General features: G+C 35.9%; 2 protein-coding genes across 5 annotated transcripts in view; both read left to right on the top strand.

Moving 5' to 3' along the window:
- Positions 1–211: 211 nt before the first annotated feature.
- eif3k (eukaryotic translation initiation factor 3, subunit K) lies at positions 212–8,102 on the top strand. 2 transcript variants are annotated; one of them, XM_030153126.1, is made up of 8 exons: positions 212–390; positions 2,739–2,837; positions 3,135–3,255; positions 4,178–4,252; positions 4,341–4,407; positions 4,507–4,584; positions 7,055–7,180; positions 7,970–8,102. In XM_030153126.1, exons 1-8 carry the CDS (start codon positions 329–331, stop codon positions 7,999–8,001), a joined length of 660 nt encoding a protein of 219 aa, XP_030008986.1. In that variant the 5' UTR covers positions 212–328; the 3' UTR covers positions 8,002–8,102. The 2 variants fall into 2 exon arrangements, with proteins under 2 accessions (XP_030008986.1, XP_030008985.1); XM_030153125.1 differs by having other exon boundaries at positions 4,175–4,252.
- Positions 8,103–9,545: 1,443 nt separating this feature from the next.
- Positions 9,546–20,957, top strand: part of LOC115430988 (calpain-9) — a 39,024-nt gene continuing 27,612 nt past the window's right edge. For 2 of the 3 annotated variants that reach the window (XM_030151210.1, XM_030151208.1), the window contains exons 1-2: positions 9,546–9,925; positions 20,155–20,224. In XM_030151210.1, the coding sequence (XP_030007070.1) occupies positions 9,674–9,925; positions 20,155–20,224 (322 nt within the window). In that variant the 5' untranslated portion in view covers positions 9,546–9,673. The remainder of the gene's footprint in view (positions 9,926–20,154; positions 20,225–20,957) is intronic. The other variant, XM_030151209.1, reaches the window with a different exon arrangement.

Raw genomic sequence — 20,957 nt, 5'->3', positions numbered from 1 at the left:
AAACACATACAGATACAAAAAGATGAAAATAGTGTAAAATAAGCAAAAAATTAATACAATTATGGACATTTTACGAAAGGTCCAAGGACTCTCCGTATTAAAACCAAATTTTATAGAAATTAAACTAAAACTAACCTACTTTCATCGGTCCGTCACGGTAAAAGATCCGCCCTATTTCCGGTCCTCCTGCCGTTCTTTCCGGTCCGCCTGTTATCGGTCCTTCCGTACTTCCGTTCCGTTCTTCTCCATCCACCCGGCGCTGCTCTCTCCCACGTGTGGATTTTATTCGAAATTTCTTCCCACATTTGCCTGTTAAATACTGGACCAAATGTCGTCGTCTTTCGAACAGATGAGAGCGAACGTGGGGAAACTCCTGCGGGGAATCGACAGGTACGGACGAACCGGTAACGGATCCAGAAGAAACAAGCTAACAATAGCATAGCATGTTTGCTAATGTTTAAGCTAACTTTCCCAGACTTAACTCAGCGGAAATAAACTCATTCACACAGAGTACCTGCAATATTAATAATATTTAGTGCTTTATTACTCTGCATGGTATTTGGGTCAATATAGATGACGTTAACCTGATTATTGAAGGGATTATCTCTGGTCTTTTTAGCTAGCATAAGCTAACATCTGGAAGACAGCTGAAAAGTTGGTTCCACTTATTGTAAAATATGTTGAAGAAAAACTGTTTATAGACTTTGACAACGTTCATGGATATCTGGGGAATAGAATATCACCAATGATGCCCCATTTACACCCCAGTGATGGTGATTGAAAGCTGCTTATTGAACAGTTCAGACTGGAAGCTACAGTTAAAGTTAGTATGAACAAATATCTGTAAAATAAAGTGTTTTCTATGTATTTGTTGTTATTGCCCATTACAGACCTGGTTTCACTGACACCAGGTCATCACTAATTAATTGTACAGTTGTGAATAAATACCACAACTCATGACTACTTAAAGGCCCCTATGGTTACAACTACAAACAAAAGATTGGCTTTGCTCAAATTATATGTTTTCATCATTTTCTGTGTCATTATTAAGACTCTTAAGACTTACTGTACATTTTAAGACTCCAGCCCAAGACGGAGAAATACTAAACCTGTCACTGTAGAGAGATAAACTGACAAATCAGCCCAAATAGACGTTATTGTTGAAGAAGACTGAATAAATTAGTTGAAATTAGAATTGTATGTTATTGATATAAGAGATTTGACACCATTAGAACACTTTACACACTTTACTCACCAGAGTAACTCTGTAAACAGAACTTTGCTTAGTGATTGGAATTGCTACTGTGGAAAAAACAAACTGGAGAGTCACACCTAGATTTGATGTATTGGCGTTGACTTAGTCTCTGATAGATTAAAAAAAAAAAAAAGTACATTTCCAGCACAGTTAAATATTTTTGTGGGTGGAGATATCGGTTGATTAATTGGACGTCATTATTTTCATCTTAGAAACTATTGTTATTATGTCTGCTTTTCTAAATCCACTATCATTTGATCTCTTATGGTCATGTCATTGATGAGCAGATTTATTATATGTTTATTTTTATTGTGTTGCTTTCTGAATAGTGCATTATATGTCCATAATTACACATGAATGCATAATTTGTTCTATAAAAGCAAAGAATTTGCATAGTTTGTTTTGGAGAGCAGAATCTAATTTCTCTGATGTACAGTTTCAGTTTACTATCATATGTTCAGAGATGCTGTACCCGACAGGACATATCACAGGGTTTACTTTTCTTTAATTCTTGATGGTTAATTTTTATACAATTAAAACCTGTACAAATGTTTTTACTTGGAAATAACAGATTAAAAGTATTGTATTTCAGAAGTACAGAAATACTGGCTACTAAAATAATCAATTATAACTAATTAAATGCATATTTTAAACACTTTATGTTGAAATACTTCTCATCTCTGAATGGAGAACAACAAATAAACTTATTGAGCAAGAAGGGTCTCCAAAAAACCTGTGAAAATTTTTAGATTTAGATATTTTTCCATATTATTCAAACACATATAAATCCATTAAAAGGGCTCATATTTCTCTAAACCCACTTTTATTCGTCTTTGGTTCATTTATTTGTGTATTTGGACCCTAATAGTTCGTACAGTTTGAATTTGAACCCTCCAGGTGCTGCAAAGCTATCTTTATATTCATTCTGGCAAGAATCGAGTGGATTTCTACAACCCGTTTTAGTTTCTGCTTAATTGATTACGTCTATAACTAGTTATGTCACAACATTTGTGCATATAAGGTCAAGACTTCCGACGAACATTTCTCTGAGTATGACGTAATTGTTTATTAGCTGCAGCGGTTGTAGTCCATACTGAAAATATGTCCAAACTTCAAGCCAATTACCTAAAATGTTCAGTTGTTGGTTATATTAACGAATACAAGTGGCTGAACGGGACAGAAAGCACGGTCAACAATCTGGAGAGGGTGGGGCGTCTAGTAGCTTATTTGGATTTAAAGGGCCAGTGCTCAAAACCACCTTTCTTATGTCATTACTCAGAAATAGGGTTGAAGATGGACCTGTGGAGTTGAATTAATGAAGAATTCAGACCCAAGCAGAGCATTTACAGTTTATGTAGACCACAGGGAAATGTTGGAAAATGAAAAAATTTCATTTGAAAAAGCAAAATATCACTCCTTTAAGTTGATAAATTGCTCATCTCCTGTTGATTCATGGGTAATAACCACATGTTGTCACCTACAGATACAACCCAGAAAACCTTGCAACCCTGGAGCGCTACGTGGAGACACAAGCCAGAGAGAACGCCTATGACCTGGAGGCCAACCTGGCTGTTCTGAAGCTGTAAGTCACATGGTCACAGTTGGGGAAACACTATCTGAATGTAGACGGATCATTTAGTAGAAGGAGATAGTGCTCAAACCACCAGGGTTTTTGTGAGGTTTTATCTGAAACAGTGTTTTTCCTGTCAGAGAAACTGAAAGAGTGGGTGGAAACTAGTGCTACATGGTGTGGGTGGTGAGAATGCGTGGTTTCTACACAGTAGTAGTAGCAGTAGTAATGTTGGAAGAAGTCCAGGTTTTGTTGTTGTTTTGGCAGCTGAAGTGTTAATACAAACGCTACTCTGCATTTCATCTGCAGGTACCAGTTCAACCCAGCTTACTTCCAGACTCATGTGACCTCCCAGATCCTCCTGAAGGCTCTGACCAACCTCCCACACACCGACTTCACCCTCTGCAAGTGCATGATCGACCAGACACACGTATCCTTTTGGTGCAAAGGTGTCATTTTGAGTTAACCCTTTAACCCCTAATGTGTCTGTGGTGAGCGTTGTAGGAGTTATTTCAAATATTCCTAAAAATTCAACCGGTCGCTCAATAGGAAAAAATTCAAAATGCACTGAGAGAATAGACCTTGGGCTTCTCATAGACATTACAGCATGCTCAGTGCACCCCCTGCTGCCTGTAGAATGGGGGTGAAACACAGAGCAGTGAGTGAGACCGACTATAAAAATAGACAGTTTGAGTTTTTTGTTTGTTTTTTTTTTACACTATTTTCCTTGTGTTTTTTTGTTTTTACTCTTGTTTGCAAAGTTGTGATGATTTTTCTTAATTTTTTTTTTTACTGTGTTTTTGACAGTTTTTGAAGTTTTGATCATGTAACTGCTATTTGGAGTTCAACCAGGTGTCAAAAAGCCACTGGACGGATTTACAAAAAAAGAGCCCCAAAACAAAAACTACTGGGACCAAATTCAAATCCTTGTTGTTCAATGTGTTCCAGTTCACAGTTCATGTTCAACATCCTAAATCTCTTATTGATGTACATTCTAAGTGCCTTATTTAGTCCAAACCTGTCAAACTTCAATTCCTCTCTGTCTCTTTTTCTGTAATTCCACTTGTTTTGACCCAAAAACACACAGTAAAGCAAAACCACTGAAGAAAAGGAACACAAGCACATACTCACAACAGCTTTTATGAACCTGAAACATATGCAAATTTATAGCAGCACCTTTACCTGGAATCATGTCTCAGCTGTTAAAGAGGTGTTTTTTTTTCTAAGGAGCTGCTTTTCACATGTGTGTATTGTTATTTGTTGGATGAGATGTTTAAAACCTGGGTTTCTGACACTGTTCAGTCAGGGTTTGTCTGGGGGTCGGGGTCCTTTCCTTGACTACAGTGTCGCAGCAAGAGGAGCGCCCCATCAGGCAGATCCTCTACCTGGGGAACCTTCTGGAAACCTGCCACTTCCAGAGCTTCTGGGTAAGAGTCACACATGAACTGGCTGAAGGTTCCATATTCTTTACATTCTTCTTACATTACTCAACCCCGTTCTCTTTATCCCTGGCAGACGAGTCTGGAGGAGAACAGAGAGCTCATCGACGGCATCACCGGCTTCGAGGACTCGGTTCGTAAATGTGAGTTTTATCTTCTGGCTCCTCACAGTGAACAGTGGTTTTAAAATGATGAAATGACCCAAAGGATGTGAATGAACGGTGCGTGTTGTTTTGTCTCAGTCATCTGTCACGTTGTGGGAATCACCTACCAGACCATTGAGCACCGGTTACTGGCTGAGATGTTGGGAGACCCACTGGGTAAGACCCTGATCTGCACAGTCTGAACATTCAGAAGTTTGAACCCACGCATGTAATAGTCAGTACCTCTACAGAAACAATGAGCCTGTTCACATGACTGTGAAAGTTCGATAACTGGGAGTAATCGGATAATTGTAAATATCGATAAACCCTGTTACTGTAGATAATTCATTTATCAAGAAAGGGGTACTTGTTTGTTTACCCTAGTGGTTCCCAACCTTTTTTGGCTCGTGACCCCATTTTAACGTCACAAATTTCCGGCAACCCAAGACATTCAAAACAGAAACTTTTATTGCTAAAATTAATTTGTTTTTGATCATGTAATAGTTTAAACTTTAATTTTAGATGGCATATAGTCTATATTATGTATATTATTCTGGACAGATGCAGAAAAGCCAGGTGTAGATTACTGCACAAAGTGAGAATTTGATTTTCCTTGGTCAGGATATGTACAGTCAGTCCAGCTTGGATTTACAAGGCTGACAATTAATACTGAACAAACAAGAACTCAAACTATGAATTATGAAAGAGCTGCAGCATCTGAAACCGACCACAATGAACATTTTATTAGGAAGTTTTTTTATTCTTATTTTTATCAATTACTAGAAATTTCAGGCGACCCCATCTGAATTCCAGGCGACCCCACGTGGGGTCCGGACCACAAGTTTGAAAAACACTGGTTTACCCGCTCTACAAAGGCTATCAGAAGTAGCTGAAACTAGTAAAGCAGGTAAACAAACAACTACCCCTGCCTTGATAAATGAATTATCTACAATAATTATATGTAGAGGACAGTATGAAACTCTACCAGTCGATAAACCCTGGTTTAGACATTTCAGTGCATTATCAGATTTAAGATAAGATAAGATATACTTTATTGTCCCCGGAAGGAAATTCGTCATGGGCAATAGTGCAAGGGGGCTGCAACGCCATACAGAAAACACAGTACAAAGAAGACGACATCTCAGTGCAGACACATAATAAATAACACTGCAGACACATGACAACAATAAATAACACCAACCATACTATGACATGACATACTGAAGCATGGAACAGTATACAGCACCAATAGATAAATGAATAAAACTATTGCACAACCTTAAATACATACCAAAATATGTAACATCGTCGCAAGAATTTAAAGCCAGTGTGATTAAAAATATGATCAGTTTCTCGGATTTCTTTTCAAGTACCTGCATACGTAGTGATGGTAGACTTAGGCTCATTTATGCTTGCTTTACGTACATAAATGGGCTCATCTGTTTGTAACGTTGTCACTGCCTTCGTACTTCTATGCATCCTGTACGTTGGAATGAGCGGTTTTCAATCAGTCCATCAGAGGAAGCTGCTCTTAATTAACATACTGGCCCAACACCACAAAGAAGAACGAAGTTTTTTTGTGAAGAAGAAGAAAGTCAATAATAACAAATATGGCGACGACAGAGGAGGTTTTACTAATGTGGATACTAATGTTGACAATTGTTATAAATATGTTGATAGTTTTTCAGTAATTCACACAGTCGGTGTTTGAAAAGTTCCACTATTTCTGGAAATTATTCTCTTCGAATCTAAACACTGCCTCCACAGTTCCCGGTAGTATTGCTTCGTATTCTCCGTCTAGATTCGCATCTGCAAACTCTGTGAAAACAGACAGAATTACGTATCCGTCTGCGTCTTTAACATAGAGCATAAATGAGCCCTTAAACTCCCTTTTATTTTCTTCTGCTCACATTTGACTACAGAACTTCCATTTTCTACAATTTTTTAAACACATCTTTATTGAATTTGAACTTTTAACACATCATTTTCTACAATTTAAATTTTTTTTACACATGCGCAGACAAAAGAATGAAATAAATCAGATTAACCTGTACACATGCAGGAAGACATCAGAGTATTGGGGAGAAATCCAGGTGTGTTAATCTGATTTCTCATAATCAGATTACAGCTGTTATCTGATAAAACAGATCAGATTATCCTGTTTACATGATCACTACTAATCCGATAACTGCAGAAATCAGATAATGATCCGAGTATTGGTGTGCATGTAAACAGGCTCAGTGAGTGTGTTTACATGCACAGTAAAATTCTGATCCTTATCTGAAACGTGAAGATATAAATGAAAATAAATGGAATAATAAAAAAAAAATAGCATTTGTGGAAAATAAAAGTAAACTATAAAGCGGAAAAGAAAAGGTAAAAATACAGCTGGACTGAAAATAACAAATAAATGGAAGATGACGACAGAATACATGTAGAATAACAATAGTTTGGCGACAGAAGTGGTTGTTGAAGCTCCGGACAGGTCATTATCCTCAGTTTGTATCAGTCTGAGAAGATGAAATATAGGTTTTATGTTCCGCACCGTGAGTTTAATTGAAGACGTGTGTAGTTTTGATACTATGACATGAGTGGGAGTGTGTATCACAGGAGGATTCACGTCCTGGTGGGTTTCCTTGGTTTCCAGACACACAGGTGAAGGTTTGGATGAACAAGTACAGCTGGACGGAGAATGAGGACGGACAGATCTTCATCTTCAACCAGGAGGAGAGCGTCAAGCCCAAGAACATTGTGGAGAAGATCGACTTTGAGAGTGAGTCCTGGTTCTGATAATTAGAATGAAAAATATAACAGAGACTGCAAAGACTCCTGGGAAAAATATGACTCAGAAGTTCAGTATAAGTCTATGGGAGCCTGAGCTATTTAGAGCAGCATCTAGTGGCCATCAGGGGTATTACAACTTTAACACACATCTGCATTGGCTTCATTTTGGAGCTGAGGTCTTTGACTCTTGGTCTGTAGACACTTTTACCTGTGATGTTCCTTTTATAATAAAATTCAGATGTTTTGTTTATTAAAATACACCAGTCAAACCATGTAGAGCAGGACTGTCCACATTCAGCCCACTGTGATCTCAAGTGGGTCTGAGCAGTAAAATTACATTATTAAAATGTTTACATAGAAAGAATCTAAACAATGTGAACAACCACAAACAACCTAATATTTCTTAAGAAAAAGTGCATTTTACCAATATTCTGCCTCAGGTTATCATTTACACATGTACATTATAACATACAGATCACAGTGGATCTACAAATACACAAAACATTTAATAACAGGCAGAATATTATTAAAATTAGGTTTCCAAAGAGCTGTACAGTAAAATAAATGCCATAAAAACATAATAAAAATGATAAAATACTAAGATAAAAACACAATGAAACATACTAAATAAATAGACTGTCCATCCCAGATAAAATATCCATGCACATAAAATCGGACGGTTTCTCGAATCAGTTTGTTAAACCTTTGCTTATATCTGCAGTTTCTTTTCTTTTTTTTTTCTTCTTTGAGAACTTATGTATTTGTTTCTGTTTTTCAGGTGTTTCCAGCATCATGGCCACATCTCAGTGATTAAAACATCAACTCTAACATTAATCAGCAGCAACAGATTCAACCGGCTCATTCATGTTCAGATTCACCCTTTTATCAATAAATCTAATTTATCATTTCCAGCCCAAGTGTGTGTGTGTTTTTTCCTGTAAACGTCTGTCATGTTCTGATTAGTTAAGTCTGTTTTTGTAGGAGGCGTTAGTCGTCCACTGTTTCAAAAACATTACCGTCCAACATGTAATCTACTGTTTAGTCATCACTGGGTGGTTTCTTATGATTCACTTGTTCTTTGGACATTCGTTGGAAATGTCAGAACAGTTTGGAAACAACGCATGTTGGGAAATAAAAGTATTCAGAACTGGAAAAGTTTGTAAGTTTATACAAAAACACTGAACATTTAGCAAACTGTGGAATTTAATGTAAATGTAATGTAAAAACATTTACATTACATTTTACATTTTTTTTACATTTACATGTAATGTAAATGTAAAAAAAATCTTTTTCACTTCTGTGATGTTTAATGAGGAAACAGTGAAGTATATTTAATTTGTACTGAAACATGACAACATTGAAATTAATCTGGATGTAACTTAACGACCATTTAATTATAAACTATCATTTTAATCTTACATTTTACAGATCTATAAATTAATGCAGTAATTCTGCAGCAAATAATGATACATTAATATGTAGTTACAAATATAAATTATGATGCTTCATTATAAATATTCTAAAGATTCTGTTGGGTTTCTGTAAATTGACTTAGAGTCTGGTTTTGACCAACTCTATATATAAAATGTCAAGAGATAACTTTTTTTGTGATCTGGCGCTATATAAATAAAATTTGATTGATTGAGTGATTTAATTGGTTTTCCCCTGTAAGTCGCTTTGGAAAAAAGCGTCTGCCAAATGCGTAAACATAAATATAGAAATGATGTGAAGCATTGTATATAGACTTAATGATATTATTTTAATTTTATCAAAACATTAAATAAGGGTCAGAATTAAGTCATTTTAACATAAGTAACATATGTACACATTGTGAGAGGTTGATTGATTTTATGAGTAGGTCAAATAATTTTGTAGCTTGAATGATAATATGATCATATACTACACAATATTACATAAAACTAATAATGTTTCCAATAAAAATAACAACAATGCACCATTATATTTAACACATATTCTTTAGTTTGAAAATAGAATAAGAATAAAATAGAGAAATTATAAACAATAGTACTTGGAATACAAAAAATAAGAAATTAGTAGTAAAAAATACATAATGTGAGTAAATTTATGTGGGAATTCCATACAGGTGTGAACTCACCTGTACCCTTATGAGTCTACCTGAGTCCTGGAGGGGGCGTGGCTTCAAGCTTCCGTACCTGAGTCTTCTAGAGGACGTGGCTTCAGTTACCTGAGTCTGTACCTGGACTTGAGTCCCGCAGAGGGCGTGGCTTCAGGCTCCTGTATTTTCACCTGTACCTGTTCCTGACGTCTGTAGAGGGCGTGGCTTCAGTGTCTTCACCTGTACTTGAGTCCTCCAGAGGGCGGGTCCTCCACTCTGTGTCCGGGTCTGAGTGAAAAGTGAAAGTCTGCCAGACGCTGAACCCGGACCCCAGACCCAAAGACCCGGACCCCAGATCCCAGATCCCAGATCCCAGATCCCAGATCCCAGATCCCAGCCCCAGGTATGAGGAAGTCCCTGAGCCTGTCCTCGGACTGCTCCCTTCCGTCTGTGGATGATGATGTGGACTCGGTGTGTTCGGATGAGCTGCTCGGGTCCCAGTCCCGCCGCTGGTTGGCAGACCTGCTCACCGGGTCCGTGGAACCGGAACCCCAGGGGGACGTGAACACCGTGGGCCGGGACGGGCTGTTCGTGGACTACCACTTTCCCCTGGGGGAGCTGGAGCTGCAGACCGGGGTCAAGTGGAAGAGGCCCAGGGTAAGACCGGATCAGACCCTTAAGACTGGACCTGGACCGGAGACCCGGATCCAGCACACCTGGACCAGTATATATGTACTGACAGAGGATGAGGTCCAGGTCCAAGTCCAGGTCTAGTTCATGTTCTACGAAATTAGTAAATTAATCAAAAAAAATAAAAATAAAAAATACACAGATAATAATAATAATAATAATAATAATAATAATAATAATAATAATCAAAGTTTATTTCTATAGCACTTTACAACAACATAACGAAGCCCAAAGTGCTTTACATCTAAAAGCATGATTAAATTATAAGATTAAAAAAACTGGTTAATGAAGTACCATAAATATGCATAAAATAATAGGACACAACACACACTGATAAAAGAGACCACAGATTCAAACCTAATAGTGCGTCGGTGCTAATAATAATAATCATCATCATCATCATAATCTGACTCTGAAAACAGATTACACACCTGAAATTAACTCTTAACATCAGACTGAAAATAAATTAATGTGTGAATGTGATCAGACTGAAGATAAATGAATCAATAAATGTGGATCTGATCAGACTGACTATAGCTGATCTATATGCACAGACTTTCACTGTTTGATTTCATCTGCAACTATTCAGTCTTTTTTTTTTTTTTAAAGAAAAATAATCTCTCAATCCTCAGATTTCAGCTTCTTAAATGTCTAAGAATAGTTTCTGCTCCATTTAACAATAATATTTTCTGGATAAAACATGATATTTGAGGATGTCATGTTATTTCTGACATTTTCTAAACCAGATAATTATATACAAATACAGAACATACATAAAATGGAACCAGTAATCTGTTATTATACAGTAGGACAGGATTAGTGTGAAGGTTCTATATAATAGTTACCAACTGGTTATTGAAACAGTAGATTTATTTGAAATGATTTAACTGTTCATATCAGTCAGTATTAGTAACAATTAGTTTATTAATGACAGAGGAACCTTAAACTAGTGTTAAAAAATATAAAAAAAAACAAAACAAAAAAAACTAAAACATGACTAAATGTGAGGATAAAATTAAACAGCTGATAATGTATTTTGACTAATTGTGCAGCTGCAGTTTGGCCATTGGATAAGCCCCGCCCCTATTAATTACAGCCGCTACACCTGTCAAGTTTTAGCGTTAGCATGTAGCTAATTCTACTGTATTTTCAGTGTTAACAGAGAGACATTATATAGAAACAACTGGTAATGTCCGTGATAACAGTTGTGAAGTAGCAGAAGTATTCATGAAAAGGACTACAGGTACGATAATTACAATTTATGGAGTAAATTTAATCAACAAAACCATAAGGTAAGATGCTAACCAATATTAGCTCATGTAGCATTCAGCTTTTAGCAGAGGCGGTTGAACTTTAAAAAAAAAAATATATATATATATTATTCCTGTGAACTTTATGTTAGGTGGTTGCATATCATTTGATGCTGAATAACAACTGTGTCATGTAAAATAAACTCCAGTAAGAGTAATTTCAGGCACATTTTCATTGATTGCTATGCTAGCTAACATTAGCTAGTGTCAGACCGCAGAACAACTGAAGTTTTTATTGATCCTCATTAACCCTTTCATGCACGAATTATGAGAACCTTAATCAAAATTTTTTCCTAAGTGTTTTTATTCCTCTTTAGGCATGAAAAAAAACAATGCGATTAAAAATTTTCTTCTGAAAAATAAATAATAATAATTTTTAAAAAATAACAATAATAATTAAAAAAAAAAAAATTAACAATACGTAAAAAAATAACAATGAAAAAAAAAAAAATTATGAACAAATTTTTCATGAAGTTGCAAAAATGTCCACTCAGCTGGACACCACACGTTTACTTTTTGACACACAGAAATATGTATTTACTGATAAATTGTGTGAAAACTATGGGGAGGGCTTGTGATTCTGGGGCTTTATGCTCAGGAGAGCTCTACATAATATTACCAATTCAGGCCAGAAAAGATATGTAGTGTCTTAAAAAAAACAACAACAACGAAAAGAACAACAAAATCCATGAATATACAAGAGAACAGCTGTAGAATAACTGTCCACTGTAGTGACCAGTGTGCATGAAAGGGTTAAAACCAGATTATGAAAGTAGATCTAAATACATGTTACAGTCCTTTTCTGTCTACGTATCTGTGATATATCAGAACTATTATTATAGAAATGGGATATTATTCTGTCTAGAATTTCTGATCTATACCTGACTGATTGTTTAGTTTTTAAAATGTCATAAACTGATGTAAAATCCTTTCATATGTTCTCAGACATCCTCAGACAAAAACACATCATATTATATTTAGTCTGTTTATGTCTGTGGTCAGTGATGAGCCTCCTAAATTCTCAGTCTGTTTTTATAAGCAACATGGTCAGTAAAATAAACAAACTATCACCCCCGCCTCTAAAGCCAAAATCGATCTGCTCATCAATAATAAAACACGGATATAAAAATATAAATGAATCAATGACACCAGTGTGACTTCACGGATACTGTTATAGATACTGTACATTTTGTTAAATTATGACTTTAACTGGTCATAAAACAGTGGTTTAATGTTTCTAGTTGATAACAGATCACTGGTAACATATTAAATATATACTTAGTTCCATTAAAAACACACGGTCCAAACATGTGGTGTAATTTCCAGAAAATGATTTGCTCAGGCGCCTGTTTTGTATATGTTGCTCAGGAGATGAGTAACACAGTTAACAGCCGTATTTTTTTCATTCCTGATGCACGCGACGTCGGCGTTTGGACTAATCCCTTAATGTGGGACATTGAGTCGAATCTCTTGTACAGAGTCACGCTTGACTGTTAACTGTAGGTGTGGTCAATAGTCGATATAAAGGCAGCAAAGAAAACGCTGAAATGTTTTTGCCAGCTCAAAATGCCACGACTGACTATAACAACAGAGGTAACGTGTCATTGTCATGTTACGAGCAGGTCTGAGCCGTGGTGAAGTCGCTCGCCGTCTTTGCTGTCATCGCAGTAGAATCAGTCGTCTGAGTGATCGGATCCCTCAGGACAGGATCATGTGACTTGTCAGTTCCATGCGTTCTCGCTGCACTGGTTGTTTTGAACCCAGAGGTGGACACACCCAATATTGAATGATGACACTTTCCATTTCTGAGTACCTGCATTCAGTGACTGAATAAATGTGTTAAGTTGATCACAATTTGTCCACAATTCATTCTCTAATGACCAGTGCTTCCCTCTTTAATATGAAGGTAACCCCAAACCAATTAATTTAATATATCTGCAAATATACATATTATTCTGACCTGTGCGTTTTTAATGGTGCTAAGTATATAAATGTTTATCCATCTATGAGTTCTATTCACTGCTTCATCCTTCAGTTGTTCTGACTGATTGACAGGCCTCCGATGTTTGGATACGGTTGCTAATGTATGATTGGATGGCAGCTGTTTTAGGGAGGGGCTTAGAAAAGGGTAACCAAGATCAAACCATTATTTCTGTGAAATTTAAAGGTTCGTTGTTAATTGAAGCTGAAGAAACCAGCCATTAATATGTGGTTTTATATGATGGTAGATTTGTTTCTTTATCATGCAATCAAAAGACAAGTTGCCTTAATTAAAAAAAATGTTTTCAATCAAAAAAACCTTTTCAATCAGAAAAAAAAGTGTTTGAATGCAAAAAAAAAATAAAAATAAAAAATTTGAGACCCAAAAAATTGCATTTGAACTCTTTTTTTCTTTGACTGAAAAGTTTTTTTTTAATTGAAGCGAGTTACTTTTTGATTGAAAATAATTTTTTTGATTGAAGTCATCTTTTTTTTATTTGGGCCACATTATGGGTAGGATATTTGTATCTATTATTCAATCCCAAAAAATATCACTTCAATCAAAAAAAATTGACAACTTTTTTTTGATTGAAAAATAAACAAACAAATCTACCTTCATAGTTTTTGACCCTTTTTAATGAAAAACTCTTGAGGGAAAACATTTTCACAAACATTTTCTACGGTTTTCCATCAAGAGTCAGTATTTTCAATTGAGAGGCCGAATATTATCCATCTTCCTCTACCTGAATCCACTTACAATGGCACAGATCATTCATAAACCATCTTACCGTGCAGACTACTTAGGGACTATGATTGCATATTAGTATTTTAGCTGTCATCAACATCTGCTGTTGTTTCCATATAGGTGTTCATTATTGTACACTCTGCCTACCAAATAAACTAATAAACAAATGGTGCCAGGCATAACAAACCCCGCCCCTCACAGGTATTGTAGCTTATTTTGGCATCGATCCAGCTGATGTCATCATGTCTTTGCATGTGCTGATGTCAGCATATCAACTGCCAAGTTTGAAGTAAATTTAAACAAAATTGATGTTTTTATAGACATTTGAAATTTCACCCATTATAAGTAAATGGGGAAAAAAGATTTTTAAAAATTCATAAAAGATTTAAACTTTGACCCATTTTTAATGACTTCTATTCTTGGTCACTGGCAATCTATAAACCAAATCTGGTATGAATTCAACCAATACTTTTGCTGCTAGAGTGTTAAGAAACAAACAAACAAACAAACAAACAAACCGAAAACCGAACCAAAAAACAATACCCTTTGCCTCCCCTTTGGGGGGGTGGGGTAATGACTCCATTCAGAGCCATTATTTTCCTCCAATTCCAGTTAGTTTCCATAAAACATCACTTTAAGGTTCTGTTATTTATAATATCAATGTGTAAACTTAATCCTGTAGTGATTCAGAGTCATTCACATGCCAGAAATGGTTCACATCAGGTGTTAAAGCTGATGAGATTCACATTCTGCACATGTGATGGTATCGTGTCACGCCGTGTTGTATTTCCGTGTTTGACTTTTGCAGTTATTTGTCTGGAGGAACAACAGGCAGATGGGTGTGTTTCAACAAACCACGCAGATAATGAACCTAATCCCAGGCTGCAGGGCAACAGCAGCCACGGAGAGACGCATTACTGCCATTGAAATACACTCTGAAACACTATGATTTATTATTTCTATCCACGCAAGTGTTAAATCCTGGTGTTTTCTTACTTCATAAAGTTTATCTCAGGTGAAGAAATATGAAGAACATTTACACTTCAGTCTTATACAACAGTAGACCTCACAATGTGATTCTGGTTTTTATCAGGAAAACGTTAAATGTACAAGACAATAATTCATTTAATCATTTCAGAGCCGTAGGCGATAACGTGGATCTCAGTGTTTGGAATGCAGTTGCTTGTATTTCAGTGTGTTTTTCTTGGCATTCTACCTTCATTTCCACCTTGTTCAGTGAGTTTGAATTTAAATTATTCACTCTGTGAGTCTGGTGAATCAATCAATCAATCAATCAATCAAATTTTAATTATGTAGCGCCATATTATAACAAAAGTTATCTCAGGACACTTTACATATTGAGTTGGTCGAAACCAGATTCTATGCCAATGTGAACAGTGGATTTAACTTCAGTTTTTATTGTTTCTAAATGAAACGTGTGTCTTTTGGCTCAGGTTGGTTTCACTGATAGAAAATAACCTGCAGGTGTTTGTTAGTGATGGTCTGGTGTGGCTGTGATTTCATCTCATGTCATCTTTTAGGTTTTTGTCTCATTTTGTTGTTTCCTGTCCAGTAAAAATCATAATTTTAAGTATAATATTCATGTAAATTCAGCTGTTTAGTGCCTCATTTGGCCATTAGTAAACCACAGACTTACACCTATTCTATTTCTAGTGACTTCCAAATTAATTTGAAGTAATAAAACAAATTCCTTAATTTCCTGGAGAGCTCTGCCCAAGGGATCAGCAAAGTTTAATGTTATCTAATCTAGTCTAATCTAATCTAATCTAATCTAATATAATATAATATAATATAATCTGTATGTGGCTACAAAAATGGGTCTTTTAGGGTTAAAATGTCCAATTTAACATCAGAAATTCAAATGTTTACAGCCTTAAAACAGTTTTAGCCTCCAAAAAACAATATGCAAGATGCGGTTAAACCCCTAAATAGTAATGGGTGCTGTCAAATTAGATAAATAAATAAATAAATAAATAAATAAATAAATAAATAAATAAAACAACTCTTACAAAAAAACAACATGGATTTCACATTATTAATCATGTGAAACTGTGTTAACAGGAATTTTATCTGAGCAAAAATATACGGAACAACATTGGAGATTCCTATGTTTCTTTTGTAAAGAAAGAAGAACCCTAACCACAGCAGGATAATGGCTGCTTTGTTTTCTAAATAATCTGAGTCAGCGTTAGCCTTAGAAAAAAACATAGTTTGGTATAAAAGAGTCTTTAACAAACAGGATAAACAGGATAAAAATTGTTAATGGTTCTAAAAAGAGGAACCTGTCAGTCTCTATATTATTGTTCCTTTTATTATTTTCATTTACTTAATTTCCAAAAGGGCTGCACAGTAAATGTTATTGTAATATCATCCTGTGCAATTATAGAAAAGACTAAAGACTGTGATTTAAAGTGTAGATTTAGAAGATTTAGGGTGAAATTACTGGAGAAATAAAAAAAAAAATCTATGTTTTATGGTGATATTTTGGATCCAGTAACTCTGAGAGGGTCAACATACTGGGTAAAACATGTAGAAACCACTTCATGTGTTTGTTTTCTTTGTAGTTTAATTGCAATTTAAATTTGTACAAATAAGTGAAATGTCCCTTTTCATTAAATCGCGCAGCTCTAATTCCACACCAGTTGAAGCAGTAAAACTCAACCTCAAATCGATCCATTATAAACCACATACTCTGGTTCATTTTTATCTAATCATTTGTCATTTATGCTCATGTTTGTTGCTGTCGTTGTCATGTCACCTGGTTTAACTTGAGGACGTGTAGAATCCCGTTCATCTGGTCCTGTCACACATCAACACACACTTTAAACACACACATTTACCCTGTGTTCATCTCCTATACAAAGTGTGACCGAGGTGAAGCTTCAGCATGTCTGTGGATCTGGTCATTTACAGCTGCACTTTTATATGAGTTACTTATAGTTACAGTTACTTCACTGTAAACATCTCTACCATCTGTCTTCTTGTGCATCATAGTAACTTTTTATTGCAGTACAATTTGTGTCATTGCACTTTTTCTGATTTTTATTCTTATCCCTAAAACACTGATCTAAGTAGAATTATTCTTTAAGCAGATATTTCTACATCATTACAAATCAAATACTTTATGTGAGTACAAAATAAATGTATTAACAGGCTGTAATCTAGGGATGCACTGATATGATCGCAATGTCAGATATGTATTTACACTGGTGGATAAGATTAATAGAACACAAATCTGACAGATCTGACAAATATTTTTTATTTATTTTATACATATATTACATTTTTGGGGTGGGACCTTTCTGTGTGGAGTTTGCATGTTCTCCCCATGTCTGCGTGGGTTCTCTCCGGATACTCCAGCTTCCTCCCACCATCCAAAGACATGCACTGATAGCACTGCTCTACAATTTCTTAGAAAATATCTGCTGCAGACATTAAATGTGCAACATCTTACATACTTTAATAAGATGAATCAGAAAACAAATTACAAAAGTGGTGGTTAGCTCATGTTTTCAGTATATATGATGGTGTGTTATTACACATATATGTTGGTTTATGTACATTTATACAATGGATTTATAAATGTTCCACTACAAAGACCCAGAAAAGGGACTGTATTGTAATGTGCAGACACTGTTTTGAGGTGGATGTGCTAACTCTGAGACAAACACTCCTTTTGAATAAAACCCATTCTCTCATTAATTCTCAGAATTTCACATTTTGGCCTAAGACTATATCTTAGAAACTACAACCAACTAGTGCTTTTGATTTAATTTTTCTTTATTAGTGACTCAAATTTGGTAAAGTTTAACTACTTTTATTCTGGAAGCATTTTACTTGTAGACCAGTGTAGGTTAATTGGTTAATCTAAATTGCCCATAGGTGTGAATGTGAGAGTGATTGTTTGTCTCCATATGTTCAGTCCTGTGATGAACTGGCGACTTGTCCAGGGTGTACCCCGCCTTCGCCCCTATGTAGCTGGGATAGGCTCCAAGCGAGCCCTGTGACCCTAGTGAGGATAACGTGGGTTCAGATAATGAATGAATATATTATATTTTCAGATGGTGACATGTTTAAAAACATCTTTGCTGTGGAAAAATGTGCCTGAGGTTATTCTTTCAAAAGGCATCATCATCAAAGTTTAATGACGTTAGTGCCAGAGTGTTGAACTGCATCCAGTCGTCAGTTACTGTGTCTCATTTACATTAATGAAAGTAAGACTAAGGTGAGTTTAGGACAGTTTTTAGATCAGGGCTGTTCTTCCACATCTTCTAATCAGATCATAGAGCAGAGCTGTCAAAGTCATTTGGGTTCAGGGGCCACATTTAGCCCAGTGGGATCTCAAGAGAACTGGACCAATAAAATAACAGACAAAACAAGTAAAATTACATATGAAATAGTGAATAACATGAACAATCCAAAATGTCTTTTTAAAGTGAGTTTTCACAAACATCTACATGATCAGTGAATTAATGCTGTATTCCAGGCATCCTGTAACCTGTGTTTTTCCAACCTTCTACCGGTGAAAATGCACTGGGATGGCAGTCAAACCTGTGACTTCCCACTTGTGAACTCGTACTAGATCAATGTACTCCCAATTCTGAGCTCTGACGTCACATAGCCCGTGAAACAACAATGGCGGCCCCCATGGATGTGGTGTTTATGCAAATTGTTTATTAAAATAAGGAATTGCTCTAACGTAATTTATCCGTAAATGTTCTGCATAATCAGCAGCTACTCTAGTGTTAGCTAGTTTTCAGCCCAGTGAGTGCAAGAATAAATTAATACCAAATACGGATCCAAATATACAAATAACGTGACATAAAAGGTAGAACAGCTTCTCTTGCCTTATGTGCTGTTTTTACTCCTCTGTTTCCTTCAAATAAGCAAAGAACAAACACCTCTGGGATAGAAATGACTGTAAATCACAGGTGTCAAACATGCGGCCCGGGGGCCAAATCTGGCCCACCAAAGGGTCCAGTTCGGCCCTTGGGATGAATTTGTGAAATGCAAAAATTATTCTGAAGATATTAACAGTCTTTTTCATTTAGTTTCCACATTCAGACTAATTCAATCTGAAGTGGGCAGGACCAGTCAAATACTATCATAATAACATAGAAATAATGACAACTGTAAATGCTCCTCTTTGTAAATGTAAATATTTTCATGTATTTACACTAAAACAAAGTATAATTTTGCAAAAAATGTGAATAACCTGAACAAATATGAACAACCTGAAATGTTTTAAGAGAAGTAAGCACAATTTTAACAATATTCTGTCTGTTATTAAATGTTTTGTGTATTTGTAGATCCACTGTGACCTGTAAGTTATAATGTACATGTGTAAATGATAAACTGAGGCAGAATAGTGTTAAAATTACACTTATTTTTTCTGTTTGTTCATGTTATTCACATTGTTTGAAAGGATAGTTTGTAGATGTAAAATTTTTCATGATGTAAGTGAACTTTTTTCACTCTAAAACATAGAGAAAAGTTTGGAGTTGACATTATTTATATATTATTCTGTTATTATTTCACTGGTTCAGCCCACTGCAGATCAAATTTAGCTGAATGTGGCCCGTGAACTAAAATGAGTTTGACACCCGTGCTGTACATGAAAATAAACCCCGTACGGTCCACCATGCTGGTTTGTTTACATCTAACTACCACAATTCCTTGTGCTCAGGCAGTTTGGCGTGACTTCCCTGGAACGTTACAAAGTTGTGAGTCGTGGTTTGAAGTTGTGACTTACGGGCTGAAAAACCTGCCTGGAACTCAGCATAAGTATAGAAGAATACCTGAATTTCACTGAAAAAATGCCAAATACAGAGGATAATGTTGTAATAAATGGTGATAAATCACCTAAGAAAGGTTAAATAGAGTAAAAATTCATTTGGGAACCACCACAGAAGTAGCACTGGGTCTTATTAATCAATGTTAAGGTTTCCTAAATGTTAAATCTGAATAACACACACATTAGTTAAAGGAGGCCTGAGACTGACACCTGAGCTGAGCCTTCACATGGACCTGAACCCTCAGTGATCCACCTCTCCCTGTTTTAAGCCCAGACATGTAGAATCCCAGTTAAGCCCGACCCATCCACGGTTATGCGGTTCATCCTCTCTTTTTTCTGTTTTCAGGAGCTCTGTCAGTCGCCTCAGTTCATCGTAAATGGAGCTTCGCGTCTGGACGTCCGCCAGGGGAAGCTCAGTGAGTAAAACCAGCCTCAAGCAATGAAACCAGTCGACGAGAAGTCAGACATTAGAAAGAATTTTGGGAGGAAATAGTGAGTGTTGAACATTTCATTTCCTGCATCAGTTTGTGTCTTTTCTGTTCTGTTTTCATTTAATGCAGCGGTTTTCAGACCTTTTCAAAACATAGAAACATATCTAACTAACACATCATCTACATTAATGCACGAAAAAACAACACGTCATTTTAATGTTGGCAATAAAAGTGTGTATTTACGTGTGGAATTCAGTGATTCTTTAACCCATAAAGACCCAAACAGCCACCAGTGACTAAAACCATCTACTGATCTGAACATGTACAAAAACTAAATGTCAGTTATTTAACAAGATGAAAACACTGAAATATTACGTAATAATCATCTTATATACAGTTATATATTATATTTGTATAATCTGTATAAACTGAAACTAACACTGAAACTCATCATAATATAAAAACTGCACTGGAAAGTTGCATATTTATTGATAAATGACTCACATTTAATGTTCAGTTCAACAGTTTTCCAGTTTTAAATAAATCTTAAAGACCCAAACAGCCACTGGCGACCAAAGCCATCTACTGATCTAAAATATTTAATACCTGTTGATCCACTCATCCTATCAGTACATGCAAATAATTGGTGTAAAATACAGTTTATCGTCATTTCATGGTCATCAGATATGACCCATTTGGACGTTCAGAGCCTCCGTAG

Source organism: Sphaeramia orbicularis, chromosome 13 (genome assembly GCF_902148855.1).
Source record: "Sphaeramia orbicularis chromosome 13, fSphaOr1.1, whole genome shotgun sequence".
In the NCBI taxonomy this organism is placed as follows: domain Eukaryota; kingdom Metazoa; phylum Chordata; class Actinopteri; order Kurtiformes; family Apogonidae; genus Sphaeramia; species Sphaeramia orbicularis.
This window is presented reverse-complemented; position numbering and strand designations above follow the sequence as displayed.